Source organism: Clinocottus analis, unplaced genomic scaffold (assembly GCF_023055335.1).
Source record: "Clinocottus analis isolate CAN_PGR_092001 unplaced genomic scaffold, fCliAna1.0.p SCAF_1, whole genome shotgun sequence".
Taxonomy (NCBI): Eukaryota; Metazoa; Chordata; class Actinopteri; order Perciformes; family Cottidae; genus Clinocottus; species Clinocottus analis.
Window position 1 is genome coordinate 13153122 of NW_027175820.1, and position 22992 is coordinate 13176113.

Genomic DNA, 22992 nt, shown 5'->3' on the forward strand with positions numbered 1-22992 from the left:
CTAATGTGGACTCAAATATGTCTACTGCAGCACTTAATATCCTAAGTTGACCCAATTTGACCTGTTTAGTTCTTCCATGTGACACTTAAAGAGTTTGAGGCAACAGGTTTCCACACAAATTTCTAGTAAAGTCAACTAGTTCGGGCTAAGAATGCTGACACTATTTTATTCAAACTTGTGTTTAATTCATTTTCATACTGATAAAATGGTCCAGTGATCTGCTTCTGTTCGTTTCCCGCTTGATGTGAGACATTTATTCACCAGACATGGTACTTTTGTTGTTTCAGTCATTCAGAACTGAGAATCCAAGTCTACAGGTTCAAAGCAGAGTTTGACCTTGAACATGACACTAATGCACCATGGATTTATGTTAGCAGCTTTTTAATTAGTGAGCCATAGAGGTGACTTTCTAAATGCTTCTTAAAAGTGTTGACATTCAGGTTTATTATACAATTTATTTGTAAATAAATCTCAAAAGGTTTGGTTAAATGGGAGATTTTTTAAGTGCCTTCTTATGTTTTGGTTCCTTTATTTTCTGGCATGACCGGAAGATGCAAATCTCATAACTTGATTTATAATAATTACTCTATAATTTACCAATGTTTAATCTACTTTTATATTCTTGTCAATTATTAATACAAATATATAGTAAATTATCCTAAACTCAAAATCAGACTTTAGCCGATTGAGAGTGTTTATTATTCTCATACGTCTGCAACTTTTCACATTATTAAAGCTTATTCAGAGAGATGTCAACTCACACAACGAGGGGAAATCTGGTGTTCGTCTCTCTGCTGGTCTGGCTTCACGTATTCAACACATAAACCAGTGCTTCACAAAGAAAACATGTTTAACTGGTTTACAACTCTGTTAATAATTCAAATATAATACCAATAAATAATGCTAATATAAAAAATATCGATAAACCCCTCAGTGATGAAGGTCACATGTTTATTACTGAAGTCGGGCATTTTCTTAATCAGCTTCAGTTTATTAAAATCACAACTCAAACCATATTTTACATTTGTATTAATACTGTTTATATTTAATCAGAGAGGAAAGAAAATATAACCTTCATTTTATTGTTTGGGATAACCTGATAACCAGGAGAAAACCAACCAATATTAGGACTAATTGTAGGCCAAGATATTTTCCATGGTGCCCTATCTGCATAAATACAATAATTGTATGATCCAAAAACAATAAAACAAATAAGAAAATAACACATCAACCATTTATAGTCATATCATAAATGCAATGTTAAAATCACAAAACAATCCAAAACCAGCAACCAACATCAATACTCAATTGTAACAAATCAACAATTACACATTCAAACTAAAACGTATATCACGATTTAAAGCATTCACAGACCTTGACATGTATTTTACATATAAAATAATTTTCTGAAGGAAACTATGGCATTCAAATTGATAGTCTCTTGAAATTGTTTTTTCAAGCACACTAATTAAACAAATGGGAGCAAAAGTTGCCTTCTATTAGCGTTCAAGGATGACCAGCCCATAAAAGTATTGCCAGAAGTAAAGTGCTCAATGATGAGCGATAAACAGTGTCAAACCGTTTATAATCTCCAATGCCTCTGTAAGCAAGAGCTTTCTATTTTCAAGCGCACTCTATTTTTACCTGACTAACGCTTGAATTAGCCAGTGTAATTGAAAACACCTGTATGAGTGCAGAACCATGAATCTGTTATGCACAGAAAATGGTATCTGCACAAATAAAACAGACAATTAAAGTATTTTCCTCAAAAACATGAACACTCAGAAATAAAATCTGAATTGTTTATGAAGCAATTCTTCTTCTACATGTCTTATTTTGTTTATATGTGCTTGTGTGTTAAATGAACTAAGAGGGAAAGATTTCCCACATCAGCAGGGCTCAGAAGGGTGTTACTACCGACTGACCAGCAGGGGCGCTAGTTTACTGACGGACATGGGCCGGAAGCGCAATGCATTGTGGGACTTTTAGTTCTCAGTGGAGGACGGCTGGCTTGATAACACCGCGAAGAACAAACCGAGACATTTACCACCGAAAATAAAATATCAGCCTCGAATTCAGCATAAGTAAGATCTCTGGATGCGTCGAGTCCGGATAAAATAAGGTGGATTCAATCATCGCACGAAGAAAAGCGGCTCACTTTTGGTAAAAAAATAAACAGGAAGTTGTTAGCGTTGTGGGACGTGTAGTTCCGCTTGTAGGCCACTGAGCTTGATAACAACGCATTGAATAAAGAAACAACAATAAAATAACCTAAACTTAATTTGAAGACCGTGCTTTTGGCCTCGGCGTTGAAGGAAACATGCCCGGGTTCACGTGCTGTGTTCCTGGGTGCTACAACAACTCGCACCGGGACCGGGACCTGCGCTTCTACACGTTTCCTAAAGACACCACGCTGAGGGAGCTGTGGCTGAGGAACATCTCGCGGGCCGGGGTCAGCGGCTGCTTCAGCACCTTCCAGCCCACCACGGGACACCGAGTCTGCAGTGTGCATTTCGCCGGCGGGAGGAAGACCTACACTATCCGAGTCCCGTCCCTCTTCCCTCTGCGAGGGGTAAACGAGCGCAGGAGTCGGCGCGGCAGAGGCAGGAAAGTGTCCGCGGCGGTTCCTGCCCCCGCCGCTGCAGCGACCTCCGGGGTTGTGCTCGGCAATGTCCCGGGCAGCACAGCGGAAGGAGCCGAAGGCAATGCGGGCGGCGAGGCGAGCGATGACAGCATCACCGTGGTTCAGATAGGCCAAAACGGGGAGTACCTGGGCACGGCGCGGCTGCCCGCGCAGTCGGAAGGGACTTGTTACACCGTGGGTAGCGCCGACGAGCTGACCGCCGACGATTCATCGGTGGACACCGCGTCCACCACCGCGCACCAGCCGGCCGTGCAGTACGTCAGTGTGACCAGCAGCCCGCTGGATCACTCGTACTCTCTGACCACCGGCACCACGTCGACAGAGCTGCTGCGCAAACTGAACGAGCAGCGAGACATCATCGCACTGATGGAGGTGAAGATGAAGGAGATGAAGGCGTCCATCCGCCAGCTGCGGGTGACCGAGGCCAAGCTGCAGGAGGAGGTGCGGGAGCGGGACCGGCTGCTGTACGGAAACTCTGTGGCTTTTAGCGTCCGGAAGAAAATCTGATGGGTGAACATCAACGGAGACGACCCGTTACAGAGACTCACACTGACGGAGAGGACATCGAGGGGTTTTGATGGCAGCAGAGTCAGACCTATTTTGTATAAAACGAGCGATGACAATTTATTTTCAACAAGTGGAGCTGATTTGTTGGAGGCCAGAGAAAGTTGGCTGGCTAGTTAATGTAGCTTAGGCGATAATAACAACAGCATTGGTAATATTCACATACAGCTAAACCAATAATGCATTTTGAGTATTCAACCAAGACTTATAGTTTGCACAGACTCACAATTTAGGCAGGCGTACACACTTATAACGGGACTGATGAGGAAAATGCTTAAAACTGCCTAGTTGCATAGCACGTTTTTGTTTTTAAGATTCATCTTATAATTTGTCTAGTTCCTTGCTTATGAATTGAATTTAGGAGGCTGTTGCAAGACATGTCTCACTGTAGATTTGCAGAGGTAAAGTTTGCCAAGATGAAGCATCGAAAGGATTTCTTGCGAACAAAAGCACTCTTCTTGGCACTCTGTTGGTCAATTAAACGTCTTTATCTGAGTTGCCTTTATAGATACCTTAAGCTGTTTTCCTTTTATTTTTGTGGCGAAAGACATTTGATCGACAGCAAATAGAATTAAAGGAAATACTTAAAACTTGAAGGGGCACTCAAAAAATGTTATCTTATCAAAATGTATTTCTTGATGATGTGCATTAAGTTTCATTTGCTCAACCTTTTGAGTAAAACATTTTTCTAAGATACTTTATGCAACTTGAACATGTCTGTCTGCCGCAGAAGTTGTTGAAACAGCACCTGCTTGGTTCAGTGTGATTCATTTGTGCGATGTTTCTCCACTTAGACGTGTGTTGGCTGCATTCTCTGTCCTATACACACGTGTTTTATACACAAGATGTTACATTTCTGATTTTTGGTCTGACAGCAATGCTCTCATTTTGAAGTAAATGTAATTTTGAAATGTTTCTGATATCCACTGAATAATTTCTCAATTCATGAAGTGTGTCACAGTTACAAAGTGGTGAGTCAGAAGGTCCTGAAGTATTTTTGTTGCTTTTACCTTCAAGTTGAGGGCTCATAGCTCAACCCAAATGGGTCGCAGTCATCTGTCTCGGCTTCTTGTTTGGATCTTTTCTGAGGAACGACGAGCAGAATTGCAGAATTTAAGCTTTAGAAGTATTTATTTCCATCTGTTTTCAGTTGTGGAAAAAGTAATACAGTTTGCATCTTAGCGAATCATAAAGACTCAAATCTCAAGGTTGCTGGCCTGTTGGGTGACCTGGTGCTGAACGCCTCACTCAACATGTAGCTACTCTGACAGTGTTAAGAGTGACCTGATAAAATATTGCCTTATTAAGATGAATGTGATCGATGTGATGAAGTGTGCAACGCATCATTTGGGCTTGCTTCTGAAATATTACTTGAACTTGGAAGTTGTTTGTTGAGAAATAACAACAAACCACCGATACTCCTGTTCATGTTTTTGTTAGGATTGGATATTAGGGTTAGCCTTATTAAGGAGCTATGCAGGGATTACACTAGCAGATTAATGAATTGGTTGGGTCATACAATGTCCGATTATAACAAAAGTGGCTATTACAAGAAAAAAATTGTGTCCTGAGATTTCTTCTATTGGTCAAAAGTTCGAAAAAGAAAATGATAGATCATTTTTTAAAGCAACAAATTGTCACATTTGAAAAACCAAATCCAGCAAGTGTTTATTTTAGCACTACAGTTTGATTCAGTGAGAGCACCACTACAGTGTCTGGTTGTTTTTGTTTATTTACTTGATTTATTTCATCGGCTGAAGACAATAACGAGTGGTAAAATGTGTCAGATGTTGCAGCATGACTTTCTCCCTCTAGATGGCGGTGGCATAAAATCTTGAATAGCAGGAGGTTTAGCTCCTGTTTTTACAGCCTAATATATCCGTCTGTGTGTTGGCAGCTTGGATGGTCATTTGCCTAATTGTTATTCATATTAAAGCAGTGAAATGTTGAATGTCTTAATGTGATTGTTAAGCAGTTACTCAACACAAACTTAAAATCCATCATTTCGAACACCTGCCGTGATGATGTGTCACATGAAGCGGAGAAAGAGGGAGAGCCGGATGAATGGATAGACAGAGAGCATTGCAGAGAGCGAGGACTCAGATCCTAATCTCATCTGGAATTTTTTGCTCCCAACGGTGTTGCGTAATGCCTTAATCCAGTGCTGTCAATCAAACTTGCTCAACTCTATCTTTCTGTTGTATGGCTACTGCCATTCACCACCGCCGTGTTTACATTCTACTGTAATGAAGTAAAACAGTGTATGTAAAATGTAATCCTGAAATCCAGTGTTTGACATCATACTATGTACTAGAAGTACATCCGTGACTGGAGAAACAGGTTGTGTTGTAGTAAATCTCTTTAGGGCTATTCAAGGTATTTTGATAACAAAACAGGCAGAATGACAGTTTGGTTGTTATATTGCTAGTTATAATGAAAACATGTTAAACAGTGGACACTGCAACAATTTTTTCGAAATAGATTATGTGTCACACTTCGCATGCCTTTTACCATCAGATATCTGGCTGTTAAACTGTCCACATAAAGCTTTTAGTGGGTGTTTGATCTTTTTGAGCAGATGACTCAAAAGCAGTAATCAGCATCCATGTGCCACAGACCGACATGAGAGACTGCAGGATTCCTTTCTATCTAAAGTCTGAGTCTTCTGATTGTCTGCTGTAGAAACCCTTTTCTTGTTCCATGCAAATCAAGATTCTTGAACCATGTAGAAAACCATGAGCGGACCCAGGTTGTATCTGTCCTGATTACTATACACTAAAATGAATGAAGCTTTCAGGTCGCGTTCAGCTTGGCCTTTCCAAGCACGTCATCAGATATTTACTAATTTGATTCAAAATTCTGAATGTTTTTCTGTAGGTAACATCTAAAAAAATGTCTTCTTTTGTTGAAATAATAAAATATAGCGTTGAAAATATGTTCATACTTACATATTACAAAGTAACGTGTTGGGAAAAGTATCGTCACCAGAAAATCAAACATTCCATTTATTTCTATAAGTAAATATATATATTTAAAAAAGGTGTGTGTTAATATTAATTTGTATATATATATATATGTGTATATATATATATATATATATATATATATATATATATATATGTGTGTGTGTATATATATATATATATATATATATATATATATATATATATATATATATATATATATATATATATATATATATATATATATGAGAGCGGAACAAGGCTGTAGTAGATCAAGCTTTTGTGGCAGGTGACCCCAAACCTTGAGATATATATATATATATATATATATATATATATATATATATATATATATATATATATATATATATATATATAAGTTAAGACAAGTTTGTTTGTGTTTTGAGTTCTTTGGTTGTGCTTGGAGGAGGACAATTAATGCAACACTTCACATGTCTGTATGTATCTGGACTCTGAAACAACCTGCAGTAAAACTACTATATAAAAAAAGGGTCGCTAAAATGACATCTTTCCTGTTGTAAAACATTTTAATGAGGAGGGATGATTCTGAGTCAACGGAACAATTGTATGATTATATGCGCTGCATTTCTAAAAGTATGTGGACACTTCAGCCACAAGAACATCCGTGATGTTGGACAATAATGCTCACAGTTGGTGCTTGAGTACATCCGATAGGTGTTGGATGGGTTTGAGCTCGTGGTTCCTCAACACCAGACTGGGAAAAGCATTGACCGTTTTCCTTCATGGACCTATGTGTGGATTTAAATGAAAGCCAAACATTTGACAAAAAGTTGGAAGTCCACTATTATCTGAAATATTGCTGTATCGTGCAGCCTTAAGATTGTTCTGAAATGGCACTTCTTTCAGGGCCAACGATGAAAAACAGCCTCAGTGTCTCCTTGAATACTACAGTGAAGCATGAGGCCCGGGGTGTCGCACACAACTCGTGCCCCAGGCATTCTTTGCATACAGTTGCATCAACATGCAACAACAACTCAAGTCCTATGCTTCACAGACTTCTCATATCCAGCTTAATGGATCCTGAGCGCATCTGTAAGGTAAGAAAGTACAAAAACCTGATGTTTAAAGGACGAAGCGCAGTTGGAAAAGTCCCGATGATGTATTGATTCAGGCCAGCAGCTTCAGATGCAGACAGATTATTCTGCAGTTGATGGTTGTTTTAAGCCACAGATTAACAATGGTTACCATTCCTCCTGTGTCAGTATACAGATGTGAACAGGGACTTATACTAATGCACAGAGTGTGCGCCATCTGGGTGTAGCAGGGGATTTGGAGGTTGAGAGGAAGATGAGGGGGATGCAAGACACAAGCTCAAGTAAGACAAGTTTGGAATAAGGTAGATGGTTTACAAGCATCAAAAATGTGGGTCTGCATGTGTAGTGTGTTTTGTTGAACGCATACAGCGCTCTTCAATAACCCATCATGACCCACATAGCTGTGGATGATCCTCGTGGGTCGCTGCTATTCTCAGAGGGCGCTTTGCATCTGTGTTGGACTCCCAGGTGAGCTGGATTCTCTTATCCTCAGTGGGACTTTATCCATCTGTTCACTTGAAAACGAAAATCCTCCTGACACTTCTGATAATGTTTTCCTTTACTTTCATTTGTGACAAACCCCTTGTCTGATTATAAAATCAAGTTTTTGCAGCAGGTAAGTGCGTGAACAAGACAGAGGTGGTAAAAAATGATGACGTATATAATTAATTTGTGTTTCAAATAAATGTACTTAATACTAAAGACCGGAAATGAGTACTCTCTAATCCAGTGTGCTGTGTTGTGATGCTGTCATCGGTCTGCTGCCTCCGAGCTCTCTACGGCACTCGCCTCGTGCCCCTCCCTAGTGCACATGCATGCACACACGCACACACACAGCATCCTCTTACTCCCTGCGATGCAACAGCCCCTTTCACAGTTAATCCAGCCGGGTTGTGCCACTGTGCATTGCTGTGCTTTTGCGATCTGATGAATTCCCAACGGATGGCAGAGCACATCACATTTTAAAGCAGCAACTTTGGACTCTTTGGACTTGCAGTCAGTGGGCGCTTCACATCAAAGCCTCTGGTTCAGAGGTGGGATTCAGCTCCACGGGACTCGTGGCACCATCGATGAAGTCCCAACCAGGCATGGCGACCATGCTGCTGCCCATCGCTCTCTGCCTTAGTAAGGATGTTTCTTTAATTGTTGTCTCATCGTGCATTTAAGTCTTCTGGAAACATTTATTCAGTTTGCTCTTGCCTGTTCCATGTTGCACACAGTTTTTCTGATGTTTCTTTTTTATGCACATATGTCTTGGAACTCAGGTAGATCAGAGGCATTTTAACCCCCTCCAAAATATTTACATTGACTGATGAAGGATATTCAATTAAGGTTATTCTGAAACTGAGGAGAGACAGGTTTTACAAATGCACTTACGTTAATGAAATGCTCCCTGTCCCCTCATGTTCTGATTGTCTACCGCTCTCAGCTCCCGTCTGTGTGTGTGTGTGTGTGTGTGTGTGTGTGTGTGTGTGTGTATGTGTGTGTGTTTTAGGCACAATATCTTGTATTAAAGAGCAATTTGTACTGTCTGTTATTTCTTTAGTTTTTCTTTTTTCTTTGAGAATTACAAAATGTTTTGCAGTAAAATCATGCAACAAGTTGTAAAAAAAACAATAACTCAACATTCATTATACAACACAGATAAGTATCAACATGCAAATATAAGGAAACAGGAAAAAAAGAGGGGAAAACAACTATTTAACTTAAAGGTAGCTTATACAGTACATACAATAATTATCCACCGATATAGTAAGTCATATAAAGAGATGGCACATTTTCAAATATCCAAGGCTTGAGAGTGAGACGTAATACTCAGGTTTCCACATACTGTGGCCACGTAGTGCACTACCAACGGCTGCTGACAACTACACAGATGTGTTCAAGGCTAACAACAAAGCACCTGTGTGGGTTATTTTCACAGGAAGAAATCGACAACTGAAACACACCTCCACAGCCTCATGTACTGATTGGATTAATGCAACAAATGTCCTCTATTCCAAATCAATGCTGGTAAATATTCCAGTCCAACCTTGATTCATCTTTTCAGGAGCATTTCAGAGAAAACTCAAACCAGGCCGAGAGGACGTGTGTTACGTATGAGCTGATCAATGCACTCAGACAGCTCGTGCAGGGTTTTGTAGTCCTGCAGTGAATTTGGCTGCAAGGTTGTATAATCCGTCCAGATGAATGGAATGCTGCATACTATACCCATATTTCTGTATTTGTTTTATCCATCTAAGCACCAGATGGATCATGTCTCGATGATCAGAATGGGCTTCACTCCACAAGATGAAATCCCCGACCCAAAGAATCTAGAGATTGTATTTCTCTTCTTCATCCCGAACTCATCCTCATATTAATTTATTGATACATGAATTGATCTTGATTTTTTTTTTAAAATCCACCTTTCTCTTGTCTCTTCCGCTCCATTAGGCCTGGTCACTGTGTGTTTCGGAGCTGCCATTCCCTATTCATGTGGTTCCATCTACAAGAGTTTTGCTCAGTGTTTACTTGCACTTGGAGACAGTTTGGTGGACACCCAAAAAGACCAGAGCACACAGGACATTGATTCGATCTGCAGGTGTGTGTCTGCCCATCACTGTGGTAACCATCCAGTCAATGCTTTTTCTGTCTTGATACAACTAGTCTCAAATTGTTAAAGTTATAATCCTTAAAGCCCACTGGCAATGTGGACCAAGGGATGTTAATGCCAGTCAATTTACCTGTTTGGTCAACAGCTGTAGCATGGATAATTAATCTGACGCATTTTTAGTGATTTTCATGAAATTCGTCAACAACTATGTATTGCAATGAAATGCCTGCAAACCTGAAGAAAAGCTTGAGCTGTACTTTTTTTTTAGTGCTAGCAAATGTTAGCATGCTAAACTAAGATGGTGAACATGGTAAACATAATACTTGCTTAATAATACCAGCATTTTTGCATTGAGCTTAAAGGACAGCGTTACAGAGCGTCCATGCTGTAAACCCATTATATTCACAGTGGACGTAACATGTGCTCGCAATGACGAAACCCACAGAGAATTTTCGCCTGATTGTGCAGCACGGAGGGTTACACACAATCTTTAAACTCATTGTTTTGGGTTTATGGCCTATCGTTATATAAATAGTGTTTAAATTATGCTAAAAGGCTGAAGATTTTGTAATATTATTTTACTTTCTATATTAAAAACATTATGCAATAAGCAATGCTCTTCTTCTGTTGAGTAGCTGCAGCGTGTTTACATTGCTTCACTGATGTATCCTCATAACTGGTTCCTTGAAGGTCCTGGAATGCTTTCCATGTTTGTGCCAACTCCGCTCTGGCCGGGTGTCCTGGTGAAGCGGCAGCTGTCTGGGAGTCTCTAAGACAAGAGTCCAGGAAGACGCAATTCTCTGGAAACCTCTATGATATGTGTGCCAGCCGCACCACCCTCCCAGCCAGCACTGTGCCTGCACCCCAGAGCCCTCCCACCTCCGACCAGACCAACCAGGATAAGCTAAAAGGGCAAACGAACCAGCACCGCCCCACCTTCAGCACGCTGTTGTTACCTGTATGCAGCACCTTACTACTTCTGCTCAGGAGTTAATTAACCCATTGACTCTTTCAGTCAGACAGCCGGGCGTCAGTGTCCAGCTCCCCCTACCAAACACACAAGAGTAAACACTCTGCACAATCATGAGCACAAATCTGTCCTAAAATAAGGAGTTCAAACACTTTACATGGTGGAGCATCTATTTAGGCATTTACTAGTAATGATGAAAATATCACATCTTGATTGATTGTGATTTAATTCACATTGTCTCTTATTGCTTGGTCACATTATATAGGCTGCAGTGATGAGCAGGTAATGAAGACAAAGTCTCTCCGACTCACTGAGATAACTTGGCGGAAAGACAAATCTCTAAGTTAAAATTAAAAGCTTGTATCTGTTGTAAAGATCATCAGGAATACTGCCTGATTTTTTTTTTTTAGAACAAAAGAGATTTCAGGGGTGCCAGGTGTTCCTATGTGTTTGTGATCCAATCAGGAGTGATCCAGAGCACAGTATTATTACAAGCGGCAAAACTGTTTTTGTGCAGTTTAATTCATCATCCTGTTGGACCAGTTTAATATCAAAAAATTTGATTTTGTGTGACCTCTTTCAGTGATTTTTCAGTCCTTCTTGAAACAGTTATATGTTGCTTTTTCTATTCTGTTATGTTACTCTTTACTTCAATCAATAATTGGATGCATCCCACGCGGAGCAATTAAAAAGGATACAGAGCGCGCACTCTAAAATAAAATAATATTCACTAATAATTACACATAAGCTAAGTGGTATAGTTAGTGGTGTAATGAGGGAGTGGGATTAATCATTATAGCATTAACAGTTGCTTTAAAGTTATTTAATGTTGTAAAACTTTTCTTTGTTATTGAGCTATAATACAAACAATGAACTGTATTTTATTCACCGATTTTCACTAACAAATTATTTACTGTATTGTTTACTGTTTTTTGGTTATTTGTATTATTCTATTTTTTTTCCACAGCGTTATAGAGCGATACATGCTTCTTTGACTAAGTCTGATTTTTATTCTGAAAAAAAAACTTAATATAAAGCTGCACTGACAAACACAACTATTACTTTTTTTGAAGTCATGGGTTTTTGAGTCAGTAGTGTATGTGTGTGTGTGTGTGTGTGTGTGTGTGTGTGTGTGTGTGTGTGTGTGTGATCTTAATACTCTTAAGCTGTTTCATAACAGCAGTATCATGAGTCGTCTGTCTTTAGTCGTAGCAGGTTGCACCTCAAAACCCTTGAAGTCAAGTCTTACTGCCCTGAGCATAAATTCTGTAAGTGGAAAACTAATGATTGGTTGTGTGGCGTGTTGCCATGTCAGCACTGCTTTGACTTGAACATGAAGTGAGCAGGTATGGCATCTAAAGGTCGGAGGTGATAACTTAATTATTGCAGCATGCAAAATTTAAGAAGTTAGGTTTCAGCGGTCAATGAAACCTCAGGTGGACGTCCTGCATTATATTCTGCTTAAAGATGTATAGGTCATACTGATTAAATGCCACCATGCAGCCTCTGCAACCTAAAGTTCACAGGTTTAGTGGCTGTTTCAAAGATTTTCACAGTTGATTCCAGATGCAGTTTGTACACAATTTGCACGACTGAGTCTAAAAATCTCTGGCCTTGTCTACTTTATACTGACAGACGTGTTAAAAGCCAGATTATAACCATGATTTGGTCGTGACGACAAAACGTGGCAGGTCACCATGGCCAAAGAGGGGATTTCAAATGTGTTGCTGTCTGACTCAGTCAGAGCTTCTATGAATATATAGACCAGGATTGATTTTTTCACATGAAGTATGAACAAACACAAAGGTGTTGCAGTATTTTGAGTAGGAATCTAACAGCTGTATGCCTGTAAAACTGTAAACATTTCAAGTGTCTAAAAGAAACTACCAGCCTTCACAGAATGATTTTTTTTCATTAAGATAATTATGATGAATTAAGATAATTCAAGACAACTAAGTAATAAAGGTGAGATAAAGGTTCCAGGCCTGTGTCACTGTATTTCAGTCCACCAGACTAATATTTTTATACATATTCTATTTAGTTTTCCAAAAAAAAGCTCATACTAGATGTTGCTCTGGATTCAATATGTTCTCATTCCAATTTGTCACATACTGACGCTCTGTCAGCCCTGTTGCACTAAATATAGTCACCAAAACCACTCAGTTAGGCTAATTAAAAACACCATGGTTGGGTCCAGAACCACAAGTAAAAGGGAAACAACTTGTAAGCAAATAACTCAGCACTGGTCTTAAACTCCAGTGTCCTGCGTTTGTTTGATCCATCGACCTCCATTTCCACCCTTTGTGTTTGTTTTCAGAGATTATACGCTGGCGTCACACTCCCAGAGCATTTTCTCTGTGTCTAATAATGACATATATAGTATTTACTAAGAACATTTTATACATGCAGGGTGCTTTGTTGGCACCAGATGCAGAGAGGTGTGACGTGAGAACATGCTGTCAAGTCTTAAATCCTTTAAATCTTCTTGTTGATGGTCTAACAACATCCTGTAGTAGAAAAATATAATGACTGTGATAAATTTGGGTAACTTCATTAAAAATGTATTAGGCTTTTGAAAAGTGAAATCCTGAGATATTTCTGAAAACAGCCTGAAGGAAAAACTAACTAGGTCTTTGAATTGTCCCCAGAACACCTTGGTGCGCCTGCTCACTCTAATCTCTCTTCATCCTGCATTTCACTTTTTTAGAACAATGATTACGAATTTTAACAAATTCTCTCTAACATATGGTGAGTAGCATGAAACATGATGTTTATGAATTCCATGTGTGGCAGATTGTACTGTCCAAGACCTCATGTTATCACACACTAACTAATGCTAGAACATTGTACGCTGCACTGCACAGCAACTCTACAAGTATGATTCATTACATTTGTTCAATAAATATGATTCAGTAAATATAATTTAGTAAATACGTATAATGAATATGCATTCCAGTCTTTTCAATCAAAGGGACAGTGGCTCTGCTAATCCATGTCAACGTGTCCTTCAGCAAGACACTTAACCCTAAATTGCTCCCTGTTGCTGAGGGTACGGTGTATAGAGCAAAAGCGCCAGTTTAATGAAATGTAATGTAATATCTGTAAAGAAATTAGACAATCTGTTTTCTGCCTATTACAAATAATACTTATAGAACTAACTTTTTATCAGAAGCAAAGGTTATTTAGCTGTCGAAATGTTGAAAATACATTTTTAAAGAATGGCCTGGTGGTCTGTGTCATCATTATCGTTGCAGTTAATCAACTACGAACAATTTACAGCACGTCTACGCTCAAATTGTTGCCTTTATTTGATATCTGAAGTATAAAGTATTGATTGATATCTGAAGGAAACATGGACAGAGAGAGGGAACAAGCAACAGCCAGTGTACACCTGAGGAGTTCAATGACAATCGTGTTATTACCGCAAAGTTACTCTGACAATTTCTTAATTCTGAGATCCTAATGTCAAAATATAACTTTGGCACATTGTATTATTTAAATTTTGGTTTTACTTACCACTGAGTCTAAATAAGGGTCTGGATGACTTTGGAGTCACTTCCACTCGAAAATATAGTTCACTTCAAAAGTAATTTACAAAGAAACCACAAAGAGACTAAATGTGAGTACCAGGAACCAGTACTTCAAAGGTTAATTCAGCCGGGCCGAACATTAACATTACTTACTACTACCCACTACTTACCATCTTAAACAGTGACCGGCAGACAGACAGACCTAGAGAGAGAGAGAGAGAGAGAGAGAGAGAGAGAGAGAGAGAGAGAGAGAGAGAGAGAGAGAGAGAGAGAGAGAGAGAACACACGCAAACATACACACTTTAGTGACGAATGTGTCGCCTCAGAGTGAAATGTTTAATAGTCAAAATGTCCAATTAGAGCACGTGAGCCGTGTGTGCACGTGGGTGGAGGCTATATATGCGCTTGGTTTTTCACTCACCAGATACACTTGTGAAGATACTCAGGAGGATGAACCAAGCACCTGGACTACTTTGGAAGAGTTGTTGAAAGTCCTTCTTAAGGGGCCTCCGTTAAAGCTTTCCCTCCCGTTGCCGTGAGTCTCGGAGCCTCGTTCAGGACCATGGAGGAACTGGCCCGGGAGAGCATCAGCCTGCTGGCCCGCTCTGCGTCCCACGCCGACCCGCCGCGGCTCGGCTCGCTCGGAGCGGTGTTCATCATGCTGAAGTCTGCGCTCGGGGCCGGACTGCTCAACTTCCCTTGGGCTTTCCAGAAGGCGGGGGGAGTGACCAGTGCCGTCAGTGTGGAGTTGGTAAGGCCCAAACCCAAAACACCTCCAACATGCAGCAACAGTCGTTAGCGCGCTGTTTAGTGCAGGCTTGTTGAGCATATTGAAGGCCCGGCATGAATAGTCCTATTCAGGAGATTATTAGGAACTTTGAACAGCAAATGCCTCCATTCTATTGACCTTAATATATTGATATATCTGTCTCGTCAAAACACTTTGGGGGGGTTGGATTGGTTGTTAGCCTGCAGATTATGTATGCAGAGAGTCACCCCTCAGTCGCTCCTTGGTGTGAAAGAGGCACATCTTTTCACATGTGATCTCTAATGAAGCTTGCAGTTTAGGTGAGGACCTGACCTTTCATTGCACCGCAGCGAAACAAAATGTGTGTGTGTGTGTGTCATGGATGGATTTGCAGTTTGATTTTCCAAGAACAGGCCCAGAATGAGCCTCAGGTGGCTCTTGATTTCAATTTTCACTTTATGTTCCTATAACCTACAGACAGTTTGTCTCCATTCAAAGTAAAACAAGTAAGGGGACTTACATTAGAATAGGGAGAATGATATTTATGGGGTCCGTTGTCTCATGATGCGTTCATGGTGTGTCCTGTAGGTTTCGCTGGTTTTCCTCATCAGTGGTTTGGTCATCCTGGGCTATGCTTCATCAGTCAGCAGACAGAAGACGTATCAGGACGTGGTGAGAGAGGTGTGTGGAGGAGCTGTGGGTCAACTCTGTGAAGTCTGTTTCTGCTTCAACCTCTTCATGATATGTGTCGCCTTCCTGGTGGTGGTTCAGGATCAGCTGGAGAAATGTAAGGCCTGAATAACATTATATTATTTTCACAATGTAGGTTCTCTCGTTACTTTCAATGGCTCCTGCTTTGGTTTTATTTTTAATCTCTTTGTAAGGAAAGTAGATATAAACTGTGAAGTTCGTAGTTATTTTTAATTGGTGAATTTATCCATCCATGCTATGCAGCTCTACTGTGTCCTTTTGCATTACAGTGATTCATAATGTCTTTCAGATTTATTGTATTGGATGCTTATGATAATGAATAATTCTGGGCCATATTGTCTTGACTCGTTTTCCATTATACTTTCAGGTTTAACCGTTAAACGGGTATTAAATTGCATTCTGTGTGGTATTAAAAAGGTCCAATAAACCCTGCAGAAATCCTGGCCTCGGATAACATGGTGCAAGGGTTTCTTTGAAGTTTACATTGACAAGACTTCATCTTATCTAAAACCAGTTCATCACATAATTAATGTCCTATTACGGTTAACACTATTAAATAAATTGTTTCTTTATTTCTTAACTAGAGCCATTGTCACTAAATTAAATGTAAATGATGTACATGTTGCTCCAATGTAAAACAAAGAATACAAGTGCATAACACAAACAACTGTGCATTGCAACAAAGATGTCCAGAAGTTAAAGATATGCATTTCTGTATTGCAGCACAATGTTTTCATGTTGTTAGGAGTTTGTGATGAATTTAGCAGCCATTTCCAAATCAAAAAATTAATCTCTCAGACCACAAATCATCCACAATTTTCATTCAAGCTAGTATTAGGGTAAAACATGTGACTGGGAGCAGTAATGCTACCTTTTTTCATTTTTCCCTTTGTCATTTTGTCCATCTCAAATGCTTAAAATCTGTTTAATGTTTTTGCTCTGTTCCAATTTTAAACAGAGCACTTGATTGGATTTACAAACACACTGCCTCCAAACATCCATCAATGATCAGACAGCACAGAGCAGATTTGAACTCTTGTGTGGTTTAAACACGTATGCAATGCATGAATTGTATTTGTCGTCATTATTCTTTATTTTTATACCCCAATGTTAATGCATTCATGTTGCAGTGATTTAAACAACATAAACCAGACTTGCTACTATTATCACTGTAAGTTTCGGCAGAAAAATACTCCTGTTCTTCTTCCAGTGAGTATTTCTTTATATGAGACCGTGACTGGGTCCAGTGAAGGGGAGATGCCTTATCACTGGTACTCCGACCAAAGGTTTGCCCTCTTCATCATGTGCCTCTTCATCATCTTACCCCTGTCCATCCCAAAAGAAATCGGCATCCAGAAATATACAAGGTAGCTGACTGGTTGTTTCATCTACGAGTTCTTTCTCCCATCTCTCCTTAATATATGTTGTGGTCGCCCTCTGCTCTTTGCAATTCCCTGGTAAGTCTTTGAAATGATTGATTTAGAGCTACTTGAGTATGCCCGAACTGCAAATTGTATTAATTCATTATGTTCATTACTTCATGTTTCCGAATTTTTTTTAAATAATAATGCCGTTATTGTAAATATAAAAAAAATCAGACTTTTCCAAATTTACTTTTTCTTTCAAAGTCTGAAAACTTTGCAATGTGTTTTTCACCATTATTGTGCAAAAAGCTGTAATACCTTATATATATATATATATATATATATATATATACATATATATATATATATATATATATATATATATATAATAAATATATTTATTTATTTATTAAAAAGGGACCACGTACAGTTAAAACATAAATGTATTACCATTTGATGCACAGTACCAGATTTTAGCTATCGCTAATTCGCATCTGCAGTCCCTTAACGGACCAGGACAAACATAAAACAAGAGTTAGTTATAAGTTAACATTAATTTGCGATCTGCAATCATTGCTTGTACTTGGATACCTTTGCATTCATATTGCATCTCCTTCCTCTTAGCCTCGTAGCCATGATCACATAAAAGAACTATTGTTTTTAATTGGGCAGAGTAGAAATAGTCTTTGAGTTTAGGAAGGGCTATTCCACCTCTCTCCTTACTGATAGTTAGCGTGCTATATTTAGCCGATGGCTTCCTTCCGTTCCAAATAAATCTAGAGATCTGCCTGGCTGGCTGGGGTTTTAATACAGACATAAATCAATTCAGTTATCTAGTTGTAATTGAATGGTAATATTTACAGTTTTTATATTTAGCTTGTATCCTGAATATGTACCGAATATGTCCAGGAGATCTAAGAGGTTAGGAAGGCAGACGTCTGGCTCACGGATATACAAAAGCACATCATCTGCATATGGTGCTATTTTTTTGTTCCTTATTATTTATCAGGATTCCTTTTATATTGCAGCGTTCTCTTATTACTTGTTCCAGGGGTTCCATGTAAAGTGCAAGAAGGGTTGGTGAGAGGGGGCATCCGTCGGGGGGATCTTTCAAATTTTATTTGGTCAGTCGGACGTCCATTTATTTTTATTCTTGCTGTCGTGGCAGAATATAGGGCTTTAATACTGTTAATTGACTTTTCAGCAAAACCAAATCGTTCTAAAACCAAAACCAAATATTCCCAGCTCACACAGTCAAAAGCTTTTTCTGCATCAAGGCTGACTAACACAGCTTTTAATTTTAATTTCCTAATATTTTCTATAATATGGAGAGAGCGTCTAATATTATCTTGGTTTGCCGTCCCTGCACGAAACCGGTTTGATCGCCGTGATTTAGATCAGGGATAAAGGTTTGCCTCTTCTCAGCAATTTAGACTTTTTCTTATTATTAGATGTATCCCATTTATTACTTATTACGGTGTTAAACTCTCCTGCACATATTAGTTAGAATACGTCGGTTATTAAAGTGTTATGTGTATATTTAAATGGTTTTCTACCGCTTTTCTTCTTATGTCAGTGTGTTGGGAACACTGGCCGCTACGTATCTGTGTGTGGCAGTGATTGTCAAATATTACATGATGGAGAGCCACACTGCTATCATTACTCCAGAGCACAGCCAAGGGTCAGTAACACTGTTTTTATGGATGCATTTGTGGTTGTGTGTTTATCATTGGCTTCTCATTTTATACGGCTGTTAAATTGTGTGCATCAATTGATGTGTGTGTTTGTATTTTTAGTTTGAGTTCATGGGCTTCAATGTTCAGTGTTGTGCCGACCATCTGCTTTGGCTTCCAGGTAAGATCTACTTCAGGCTTTTAAATCTGAAAGTAATCAGTTAGACGTTCAAGTGATTGAACATGAATTTGATGTTGTCCAAATAAGAAAGAACAAAGAAATGCAAGAGAACAAACAAACCAACAATAACAGACGAGAATGTGGAGCAATTATTAGAATTTCATGTTGTACTATGTTGTATTCGTACAAATGCTCGTATCATCTGAGGTCTTTGCACTCTTCATTCCTGCCAGAATATAACTGTCAGTTTCTGATTATTAAAATATCTGAACAATGAAGGCTAATACAATTCAACTGTTGGCGGTTGATTTGTGGTACTATTACTTGTGGCCTTGCATACCTTTCAAAATGTGCTCATTATCTTTTTTTTTTCGTGCTTTTCACTTTCATGCTATATAACGGCCAAATAATGAACGATGATTACCAATTAACTAAATATGCCCAAAATAAATGTTTGCCTAACTCCTGTTTGCATACACAAACAATGTATATAGCATTTACACAGCCATAATAATACAAATACTTATATTTTGGGAACAGTAGTATGAGATGACAATAAATGGATACCATATAATGTGTATCGATATATGCTAACTAAGCCTGACTCTGAATAACTAAAAAGAAACAAGTCTCCCAAACTGAGCGTGTGTGTGTTTGCAGTGCCATGAAGCCTGTATTGCAATCTACAGCAGCATGGAGAACCAGAACCTCTTCCACTGGGTGGTCATCTCTGTGGTCTCCATGATTTTCTGTTTACTCATCTACACTCTAACTGGTGAGTTCAACTCTAGACAGTCGACCTCTGTGCATTATGTGCTCACCTGAAAGCTGCGAATCACATTCGCTCTCTCTCTCATCTCCAGGTGTATACGGCTTCATGACGTTTGGACGAGCGGTTGCCTCTGACATTTTGATGTCATATCCAGGAAATGATGTGGTCATGATCATCTCCAGACTACTTTTTGGAATATCAATCATCACCATCTATCCTATTATTCTTCTCCTGGGGAGGTGAGTGTCACCGGGGTTGGTTTGTTTTGTATGGTGAGAGTTTCTGTGTGCGTTTTAACACTTAACATATTGTTTCTCTCTGTGTTTGTGTGTGCGACACAGGTCTGTCATCTTGAACCTGATGCTGCGTATTCAAAGACATCGTCGGGGAATCGTCACCCATTCGTTTGAGAGTCGCTGCAGAGTAGTTCTCACTGTGATCTGGATCACCATCACTCTTCTCATCGCCATGTTCGTCCCCGATATGGGGGAGGTCATCAGTGTTATCGGAGGAATCAGTGCCTTTTTCATCTTTATTTTTCCTGGTATGTAAACAACCTTAACATATGTATTTGTGTATGTATCTCTGCTTGTAATAACATGGCTTTATATTTAGTTAGTTTATATTTGTTATATCTTATTATTGGTCTCCTGTAAATCACTTTGAGTTGGACCGTATTGAAGGTGATGTGCAAGTGAATTTGTTTTTGTGTTGCAGGTCTTTGCTTAGTGTTCACTATGCAAAATGAATCTGTCACTCCGAGAGTCAGGTGAGCCTCATATGAGCATGCTATTATTATGATAATTATTTTCATTTCAAGGTCCATAACTTTTGGAGTAAATTCCGAGAAAGAATAATGTAATTGCTACATTACAGATAAAATAAATAGTGTTCAACTGATTACACAACTCTTCTAATGAATTAATTATCTCCAACTGCCATCGCAACCTTGAGTCTTTCAGTCTCTTCACAGCCGACTCAGCTAAAAAAGCAACAATTAGTTTACAGGCGAACACACAATTAAAAATATTGAAAAGACATTTTTAAATATTTAATGAATACTTTACTGTGTTTAAATAGACATTTTCTTGCAAGAAAATGTTTATTTTCTCTATACCAAATAACATTTTCTCCCTCTACAATTATTTGCAGAGTACACATTTTAATTTGGGCAATTTAAACTCAAATTAAATGCAAATTAAATGCTGCATAGTAAGAATTACTAAACTGATGGAAGTTATCAGTCGGCAACAATCTGCTCCAATCAGTCATCAGCATTAAAGTTTTTAGTTCACAAATAGAAATGGCCTCTAGGGTATCGATATCCATTAGATCCATTTTAACAGGAATATGTTAGACTCTTTTTTTAAATTATTGATCACTATTAATCACTGTGAAGAAGAGGATTATTATTGTTGCCAAACAACTTGGTGTTAAAATACTTCTTGTTCTCTTGATGTCTGTTTTTTGCAGGGTGATTTTATCCATCTGGGGTGTCATAACCATTGTAGTTGGAGCCTTCATCTTCGGACAGAGCACCACTATTGCTATCATGGAGCTTTGCAACAAACTCTGATTTTCCCATCGTTTTCACCACTATCTGCAGCAGCTGCCTCACTGTGACTTCACAGCGTTTTTTGCACAACTAAAAGTTGCATTTCTAAAGGTGGTTTTCAATTATACATATGATCCTTATCAAAGTCCTCCATGACCTGAATATAGAATATATCTACTCTGTAAGAATATTCATCTGTGTGTGATGCATAAATATTGGATTTAAATGGACAATAACATAACGTCAGAGAGAAGCATGTAATGTTAAGTATTCCATTGTTAGGTAAGTGTAGAAAATATAGTTTGAGTATTTGTTTTATTATTTCATTTCCTTGGGGATTAATAAAGTATATATATATATATACACTGTTAGTATATTAGATGAGCATTTCCAAAGTGTTGACTTTTTGAACCTTCATTCTGCTTGCAAAATCCTGCCAGAGGGCAGTATTGTACAACAGAAGATTTATTTATTTATCGGCATAGTCTTTCATTCATTTGTGTGCAAGTGCCTGTTGGATAAGAAATAAAAACTAGTTCTAATTATTGTTATCATGGTGCTGGCGATCATTTGACAATAGCGTGCCATGGTTTTGTCAAGCAAGACATTGTTCCTTTTTAATGTACATTGATGGATTGTGTGCCCTTGAAATGCTTGTTTACATGCATCTATAGAATAAAGATTTTTTTCTCTCAAGAACATGATTTTTATCCTTCCTCTGCATTTCTCACGTCTCTTGCTCTCCTCTGACCTCTACATGGCCTGAATCATACAAGTGATTTACATCTGAAGCTTTCGTTGAGCACAGATTGATGGCTGAGGTATGCTGAATATCATAATTTATTGTTTATTGGCTTCCAGTTAAAAGGAGTTATGGCACACACTCTGAGCGTGCACATGCTCACATGTGTGTTAGTGTATGAATGAGTAACGATTTACTGTAAATCGAGAAAATGGGTGCTATATCTGTGCCTGGAGGAGCGGTAGTGAAAGCAATCAGCCTTGCTAACTTCACATAGGGGCCTGACTTATCTATCTGAACACATACACATAAGAACAGTAGCTGCTGTGTGTTTCCAGTCTTGAAACACACAGAAGTTACTGTTAAATGCTTCAGCTTGCTTTATATATCTGTCATCCCGTGCAGCATTAATGTCCATTGGAGAAAACCTTAAACTGTGATACTCTACTTGTGTTTATCTCATGGGATTATATTTCAACCTGCTGGCCAAATGACTAAATCCACTAAATGCAGCAAAAAGAAAATCCTTGAAAATCATACAAACTCCTTCTTGAATCCTACAGCTGCACGCTCTTTCAAAGGCAACTCAGCAGTCCTGGGAAACGCAAGTATCATACATAGGGATACCAAGAGCTTAGCGCCTCAGTTTGTTTAACTGGTTCCAGACATTTATGCCTCAAATAAGGAAAGAATGGCCGACCTAGCTATGATACGACTTCACAAAAGTTATCGCTTCTTGTCACACCAAACATTAATCAGGGCTCTCAAGTGTCACGCATTTCGGTCTTAAGTCACGCCCTCCGGCCACACATCGTATTTCTCAAGCTGAAAAAAAAACCTCCAGGCTATTTAATGTGCGGCAACGCGCAAACATGACCTGGTCACGCTGCCCTCACCACAGAG

General features: G+C 38.9%; 3 protein-coding genes across 3 annotated transcripts; all 3 read left to right on the forward strand.

The window, feature by feature from the left end:
* The first annotated feature begins 1990 nt into the window (after positions 1-1990).
* On the forward strand, positions 1991-5383 carry thap11 (THAP domain containing 11). The gene has a single exon (XM_068598792.1). It carries the CDS (start codon positions 2321-2323, stop codon positions 3149-3151), a length of 831 nt encoding a protein of 276 aa, XP_068454893.1. The 5' UTR covers positions 1991-2320; the 3' UTR covers positions 3152-5383.
* Positions 5384-8317: 2934 nt separating this feature from the next.
* On the forward strand, positions 8318-10837 carry nrn1lb (neuritin 1-like b). The gene is made up of 3 exons (XM_068578736.1): positions 8318-8372; positions 9684-9831; positions 10534-10837. The coding sequence occupies exons 1-3, from the start codon at positions 8318-8320 to the stop codon at positions 10835-10837; spliced, it is 507 nt and encodes a 168-aa protein (XP_068434837.1).
* Positions 10838-14905: 4068 nt separating this feature from the next.
* Positions 14906-21368, forward strand: slc38a8b (solute carrier family 38 member 8b). The gene is made up of 10 exons (XM_068574846.1): positions 14906-15094; positions 15680-15878; positions 17013-17169; positions 18743-18847; positions 18963-19020; positions 19681-19795; positions 19884-20031; positions 20134-20336; positions 20510-20561; positions 21266-21368. The coding sequence occupies exons 1-10, from the start codon at positions 14906-14908 to the stop codon at positions 21366-21368; spliced, it is 1329 nt and encodes a 442-aa protein (XP_068430947.1).
* The last annotated feature ends 1624 nt before the right edge of the window (positions 21369-22992 follow it).

Excerpts from the sequence above, each read along its gene's own strand:
- thap11 (XM_068598792.1), top strand. The coding sequence starts at position 2,321 with ATGCCCGGGTTCACGTGCTGTGTTCCTGGGTGCTACAACAACTCGCAC.
- slc38a8b (XM_068574846.1), top strand. The coding sequence starts at position 14,906 with ATGGAGGAACTGGCCCGGGAGAGCATCAGCCTGCTGGCCCGCTCTGCG. Across the intron at positions 18,848-18,962 it reads ACTCCAGAGCACAGCCAAGG|TTTGAGTTCATGGGCTTCAA; the intron begins GTCAGTAACACT and ends TTGTATTTTTAG. Across the intron at positions 20,562-21,265 it reads TCTGTCACTCCGAGAGTCAG|GGTGATTTTATCCATCTGGG; the intron begins GTGAGCCTCATA and ends TGTTTTTTGCAG.
- nrn1lb (XM_068578736.1), top strand. The coding sequence starts at position 8,318 with ATGAAGTCCCAACCAGGCATGGCGACCATGCTGCTGCCCATCGCTCTC. Across the intron at positions 8,373-9,683 it reads GCCCATCGCTCTCTGCCTTA|GCCTGGTCACTGTGTGTTTC; the intron begins GTAAGGATGTTT and ends CCGCTCCATTAG. Across the intron at positions 9,832-10,533 it reads GACATTGATTCGATCTGCAG|GTCCTGGAATGCTTTCCATG; the intron begins GTGTGTGTCTGC and ends GGTTCCTTGAAG.